Here is a 7,349-nt window from a genome sequence, read left to right on the forward strand (position 1 = left end):
ACAAGAGAGAGAGACCCTTTTCAAAGTGGAGGGTGAAGATTGCTCTACATGTGCACCGGGATAGCATGCATGTGTCCACATTCACACACACATACATGAACACAAACACACCATGCACACTTGCATACTAATAAGTTTTTTCCCCACGTTTTTGTGATGTTTCGATTGCACAGTTCTCAAGGATGAACTTTGTGACAATGTCATGTTACGATATCAGAAGGCTGGGCACACATGGTGGTTGTTGCTGTTGCCCCGGTGTTGGATTTTTGAGATCCTTAATTAGGTCTAGAAACAGAAGTATCGGGGCCATGTGGCTAATGTGGACCGTGGGCCGTGAGCCTCTCCTACGAGCGTGACGAGGAAGGGAGACTGTGTGAGTGATGGGCTAACTCTGACTCTTCCCAGGCCTTCAGTGACACACTGAGGAGAAGCAGCCTAGCCCGGCTTTCCCATGGAGTTGGGAGTGGGTTTAATAGGGGTGGGGTGTGTGAATTAGTCGCTTCCACACCACAGCTGGGATTCCCAACAGAAATAACTCAAAATGGCTTTATTTTAGGCTATGGGAGAAATACCAGTCACAGCTGCTATCTTTAAGCGGGGTCAGAGGTCACGTCCTCATCATCAGGGAAGGTCTCTGGATCATCGAGGCCCCTAGTCACTCACTCAGCTGGCAGAGCAATGCTGACCCCTTGGCGATCCAGTAATCACTGGGCCTCTTGGAGGGTAAGAGGACAGTCACCACGAAGTTGGTTGAATGACCTAATAAACGATACAAGGGGGGTGGGGGTGGGGAAGAAGAGCTGTTATTTCAACAGTAACCTCTGGATTCACAGAGACGAGATACTGAGAGCCAAGAGGCTTTAGCTCCGACCTGGCTGAACCTGAAGACGCCGGGCTCAGTCCTCTGAACGTTCCAGTTTCACGCCATTCAAAAGGAGATTTCAGAATACGTGGTGCTTTGAGGCCCGTCTGTCTCAGATCTTACATCTTGATGAGTATGTTTCAGGTTTTCTGCAGTCTGAATCCTGGAGCACTGGGCTGGGAGTTGGGCCTGACACTTCAATAGGACTCAGGGGTTTCTAACGGTAGGTAGGGCTTCTATACGCGTAGTTGTCTATCTATCCGTCCGTCCTTCTTTCCATCCTACACTGGAAGACTCTTGGGCTCCTGGAATGAGCAGGCACAGTGACAGGCGTTCTGTCTTCAGTGCTTAGCCATTCTACACACGCTCGTAAGAGCGAGTCCCTCTTACGGAGTTCTTCCCCTTCCGTGGCTGTCTAAGGAGGGAGACAGTGACCTCAGATGGCGACCGCTCCTTCTGGTGCTGCTTTTCTCAGATTCCGTGGGTGTGAATGGACATCAGGGAAGGTGGCCTCAGACCCAGCAGGGGGAGCCTTTACCTTTTCACCTTTCTGGTCCCCTGGATACCAGGTTTTCCAGTGCAACAGCCCAAGTTCAATGGCAAGCCCATCTAGACTCCTCTCCTGTGCATTTACTGGTTTTACGCAGTCCAGAAATTTGCCTCCACGCTTTTTTGGGTGCCAGCCCGATGTATACTTCTCTGCAGGCCATGGGTGCCTGCATGGGAGCACGTGAGGCCTTCTCTAGGTCTGGAGGAAGACTTAGGACACAGCTAAACCCCTGCAGCCGCTGACTCAGTTTAAGCAGAATCCATTCTCTGTTGGCCAGAAATGAGTTTAGCTGCCTTCTAAAATGCCCCCTCTTTCTCAATCTCACGGCGGTCTCCTAAGGGCTTCACTGTCTACTCTGGATGACTCACAGTTGGACAGAAAGTACCTCTGTAGATGATTGGGATAGACGTGTGTGGCTCCTGTCACATATCCACTTATGCTGAAATCCTGAAGGGCTGATGTCAGAGGTCTTGTGCTTCTGACAAACAGGATAGCTACAACATGGATGCTGTATAGTGGACTGTGGTTAAAGTAAAGGTCGGCTGCATACCGCAGAGGGACGCAGGGTGACTAGAGCATTAAGAACAGCTGAGTGTGTGTAAGAAAAGGGTGGAGGAGGGCTGGAGAGATGGCTAAATGGCTAAGAGTGTCTATTTGAGTTTAGTTCCCACATCAGTGTTGGGCAGCTTACAGCACCAGTAACTCTGGCTCCAGGGGATCTGGTGCCCTCTTCTGGCCCTTGTGGGTATGTGCATTCAGGTGTACATGCCATTCTTTACCCTGCCCCCTCCCCCCATACATAAATATAAATAAATCACAGGCTGGGTGTGGTAGTTCACCCTGTTCCCGGCACTGGGCAGGCATAGACAAGTGGATCTCTGTGAGCTGGAGGCCCAGCTTGCACTACATAGCAAGTTCCAAACTGCCAGGGCTACAGAGTGAGACCTGCTCAAAAGGAATGGATGGATGACTGAGGAAGAAAAGGATGTGGAAATAAAGGCTGTCTTCCGGGACTGTCAGGGTGCTTGAACAGAAGGGATTAAATGGGCTTTAGAACTACAGAGCCTGCTCGCAAAAGCTGCTGTCTGCAGGGGCTGAGCTGAACTTATTCTGAGGTGGGTGGGGACCCCTTAGTGAAGAAACATGTTTTGTGTCTGAGAATAATTCAGGTCTTCATCACAACGGGGACCTGCCTGCTTTCGTCTTTCCTCATGTTCCCACAGCTAACAAGCGACTTGGACAGTCATTCCTTCAGCTTCGTCTAAAGACGGGGGATTGAACTCAGGGGCCGCAAACGTGTTGAACGAGTGTTCTCTGTCAAGAATTCTGCTGACTGTTATATAGCGGTGGTTCTCTGCTGTTTATCTTTTGTAGCAGACCCATTTTCTGTAGATTACTTTGGGTTTTTCCATGCGATCAGTTATTTAGCCAAATTACATTTTTGTTTCTTATTTTCAAATCCAAGTTCTCAATTCACGTTCCTGTAGAGTCAGCTGAGGCTTTCTGTGTGGTGCGGAGCTGCAGTGAGCAGCCAGGTGTCGACCGTTCCTTCATTCATTAAGTTAATGACTAGGGCTGCGCCTTAATCATCGCTGCAACCATTGACTCCAGCTGGGGGGTGAGCTAGCAGCACCCACACTTTTGTTATGAGGTCAGCTTGGCGTTCTACGCTGAGAAGCTTCTAACAGCCTCCTCGAGCCCACACTGAGGTGCACAGTGACTGCCTAAAGTTTATTTCATATCTGAGGCTAACATTGTAGTATGTCTGGGCTCTTTTATTATGATGCTTTACATTACTGTCTGGAAAAGCTTTCAATAAGTGGCTCCTTGGTCCTGGTTAGTCTTGATTTTGAACTTGACACGGCCTGAGATGGCTGAGAGGACGGTCTCTGTTGGGGAATTGTCTAGGTAGGATTTGCCTGCTGGCATATCAGGGAGAATTGTCTTGATTATTAAATGAAGTAAGAGGGTCCAACCCACCCTGGGCAGTGCTAGCCCTAGACTCGTGATCCTCAGCTGCAGAAGAAAGCTAAGTAAACACGAGCCTGTGTCAACCTAGCAAGCAGCATTCCTCCATGACTCCTGCCTCCGGGTTTCCCCGTCATTCCCACGCTGCCTTCCCTCCATGACGGAAGCATAAGGCCGCAGCCTTTTCCTTAAGTCGCTTCTGGTTAGAGTGTCTGATCTAAGCAACACAAAGGAAGCCAGCTCATCATTCAAAAGCAGAGCAGTTCACAATTCGTGAATCCAAACTTGTCCTCCACAATTCATATTCCTATCCTGGGGGAAGCAGTGCCATTTTTCAGGTGCCCTAACAGGTTTCTAGCAGCCATCATTAGGAAACAGGATCCCCAGACCTGTCCAGTAATCTCAGAGTTCTCATCACGAAATGCTGTTCTGTGAATGGTTTGCTCGGACAGTATTCGCTGTGTGCCGGGCACTCCCCTGGGCACTCCGCAAGTGTCCATGTAAGCCTTCCCGGGTACCATTTTAAAAAGCATCCCTCCCTCCCAGCGACAAGATTTCTGAATCTGAGGACACAGCATTTCTTTAGTGTTAGAGAACCACCAGCTTTTATTCTTTGTAAATATTGCCTCTTCCCCATTCTTACTTTCTCTTACATTCGCCTAATGAATTAACTAATTAATTAACAGGGAATTACAGCTTTTTCTACAATGTTAGACTTTCCAACTACTATTGCAAGTGGCTTTCTCCACTATTCTTTAGCAGTCTCTTTTTGGAAAATCCATTGTTCTTATAAAGAAATTGCATTTACTTATTATGCACGTGTGTGCTCCTGCGTATGACATGGCACATATGTGGGAGTTAGAGGACAACTTGTGGGACTCAGCTCTCTCTTAACATCATCTGGGTCTCGGGGATCAGACTCAGGTTGCTAGGCTTGGTGACAGAGCCTTTAGTGCTGAGCCCTCTCCCTGGTTCACATCTTATGTGATCTCTTTTCCTTCTCTCTGCTTCCAGTTTGCAGGACTGCATCTCAGGTCCACTGGGAGTTTTTGAACCCAGTTTTCCACTTAGTTCATTTTAAAACCTCTTTTCTATGATAGACCAGGCGACTGGCCTTGAATTTATGGAGATCTGCCTGCCTCTGCTGGGGTTAAAGGTTTGTGCCACCTTGACCAGCAGCATTTGAGTTTTGACTGAAGTTTTTATTTAGTTATTACGTGTACAATGAAAAATATGCATTTATTTTCATATATGTGGGTGCTTTGTCTGCTTGTCTGCCTGTGCATTACATGTGTGTATTGCCTTTGGTATACAGAAGAGGGCATTGGATCCTCTGGAGCTGGAGTTACAGATGGTTGTGAGCCACAGTATGGGTGCTGAGAATCGAACCTGGGTCCTGTGTAAGAGCCTTAAACAGTGCTCTTAACTGCTGGGCTGTCTCTCCAGCCCCGTGGACAAATCTTAAGAACACGCTCACCTGTGGTTGAAAGTGTTCCTGCCCGGGCTCCTGTTTTGTAGAGCGGGGAGTGGTAGAGTGTTTGGATTGGCTCGTAATTTTGTTGCGGTTCAAAGTGGACTACAGGCAGCATGGGGTTCATCTGTCCTGGCAATGCGTCTTCTATGATCATGTCCTTGTCATCCCACCGAGAAGCATCCATGAACATCCCGTGAACGAGAACCCCATCCTCTGGAGTGGGCAACTGAAAGAAACTCAGAAGTTTAGGAGTGAGTAGAGGAGAAGGGATTAACACAGTCATTGCCTGTGTCCCACCTTTTCAACAAGTACCTCTAAAACCAGTGCCTTATACTACTGCAGTTTAGAGAAGGGTACCCTAAAGATGTGAGGGATAGGCTACCCCGGTTCTCAGTTTGGTACTGAATTTGAGACTGTCCACACCCCACCAGGACAGAGTTGGAGAGGCCCCTGGGAACCCCAATCATGGCTACTTTAGACCATCTAACCTCATGAGTAATGACTTTTCTCTTCCTCCCGGGAAGCAGAGTGAAGCAAGGGCTGGGATTACCACCTGTTTTTCTCAGAATCTGGGTGCCCTTCTAGAAGACAGATTATATCTGCCATACTATTTGAAGAGTGCAAAGCCGTCGCGACGGCCTCTATAGCACACACTTATCAGTTATTCTGTGGTTACAGGAGGAAGAGGTGTGCAGCCAGCGTTTCAGTTCTGCCAGAGGGGGCTGTGTGACTGCTGTAGGCAAGTTTGGTCTACACTACTGCAGTGGGTTATTGTGAGTGGACTCCAGGTTGGCTCTATGGCATGTGCCACTCCCTTCTTAGACTCCTGTCATTTGCCCACTTTATAGATGAGAACATCCAAGTTCAGCTTAGTGAGCAATTGTTTCGGCACACGTGGCTGGTGAAGGGGAGGACCAGGACTCAGACTCAAGGTTATTTTATACGGAAACTCTTGTCCTCAGTGTCTTGTTCTATGTAAGATGGAGATCATTGCTGTCTGAGTCTAAATCATGTGGCTCTATGCAGAAAAATATCTGTGAATTGGACTGTGTTTGAGGAGTTCCTGTCCAGTTGCTGCAGAGGAGATGGCCTTGGGGAATGAGTGCTACTCTCTCCTCCTACTCTTGCAATGACAGTGGCGGGGCAGGGGAGACGGGCTGAATGATGCACTGACAGTGGGATGTAGTCAGGTAGACAATACCTCCTTGTCCATGGGCAGTTCTGTTCCAAACTGAATGTCCTTGGCTGCTTCTATCACCAAGGCTTGATCTCGGTAGACTGGGATCATGTTATATTTGAAACTCAGCTCGTCTATAGGCAAATTATATTTTCGAGCATGGTTCTGGAGAGTTCCTGAAAGTACGAAAAGGTGGGTCCTTCAAGGCACATTGCTGTTCCACATGTACTGTGTCCCTCCTGTCAACCCAGGCTGTGCTAGCATTAGAGATCCTCCTCTCCACAGAAACCAATCAGGGCAGGGGAAGGTACTCGCTGCCAAGCCTGACAACCTACATTTGATCCCTGGAACCTACATCGTGGAAGGAGGGAGCAAGTTGTCTTCTGACCTCCACAGCTGCTGTGCATGCCTTCCCTCCAAACAGACAGACAAACGATCAGTAAGTAAGTAAATAAATGTAAGGAAAAAATTAAAAAGAAACCCAAGCTATTAGCATTCTACATGGAATAGAGCATAGAAGCCTGAATCATGTTGGGGGCAGCAGTGGCTAGGGATCCAGGGATGAATGAGTTCGTGTCATGGTAAGGAGAGAGGAAAGGAGGCTGCAGAGATGGCTCAGTGGTTAAGAGCACTTGTTACTCTTGTACAGATCCAAGTTCAGCTTCCAGAATCCACACCAAGCAGCTCATAACCACTTGTAAATCCAGCACTAGGGGAATCCAGCATCCTCTTCTGGCCTCCACAGGCATCTGCACACACACACACACACACACACACACACACACACACACACATCTAAACAAACAAGCTGGGCACACACTTTTCAACTCAGCACTTGGGAGATAGAGGCAGGCAGATCTCTGTAAGTTCAAGGCCAGCCTGAACTACATAGTGAGTGTCAGGCTAGCCAGGGCTACATAGTTGAGCTCCTGTCTTAAAAAAAAAAAACAAATTTGGGAGAAAAAAAATCCATTTTTGAAGTAACAACACACCCCAGACAATATAAGTAGGTATCACTTGCAAAGCTTCCCTTTGACCATTTGAGGTTTTTTAAAAATTGGATATTTTCTTTCTTTCTTTCTTTTTTTTTTTTTCTTTTTTTCGGAGCTGGGGACCGAACCCAGGGCCTTGCGCTCGCTAGACAAGTGCTCTTCCGCTGAGCTAAATCCCCAACCGGATTTTTTTATTTACATTTCAAATGTTATTTCCTTTCCCTGTTTCCCGTCCATAAACCCCCTATCCCATCACCCCTCCCCCTTCTTTTATGAGGGTGTTCCCCCTCCCCAAACACCCACCCCTTCCCACCCTGACATTCCCT

The 7,349-nt window shown here is 47.9% G+C and overlaps 1 protein-coding gene across 2 annotated transcripts in view; it reads right to left on the reverse strand.

Moving 5' to 3' along the window:
* Positions 1-514: 514 nt before the first annotated feature.
* Positions 515-7,349, reverse strand: part of Dnah6 (dynein, axonemal, heavy chain 6) — a 220,227-nt gene continuing 213,392 nt past the window's right edge. For both annotated transcript variants that reach the window (XM_039108712.2, NM_001419792.1), the window contains exons 75-77: positions 6,056-6,207; positions 4,858-5,080; positions 515-759 (exon numbers count right to left, since the gene is read on the reverse strand). In XM_039108712.2, the coding sequence (XP_038964640.1) occupies positions 656-759; positions 4,858-5,080; positions 6,056-6,207 (479 nt within the window). In that variant the 3' untranslated portion in view covers positions 515-655. The remainder of the gene's footprint in view (positions 760-4,857; positions 5,081-6,055; positions 6,208-7,349) is intronic.

This window comes from Rattus norvegicus, chromosome 4 (assembly GCF_036323735.1).
Source record: "Rattus norvegicus strain BN/NHsdMcwi chromosome 4, GRCr8, whole genome shotgun sequence".
Taxonomy (NCBI): Eukaryota; Metazoa; Chordata; class Mammalia; order Rodentia; family Muridae; genus Rattus; species Rattus norvegicus.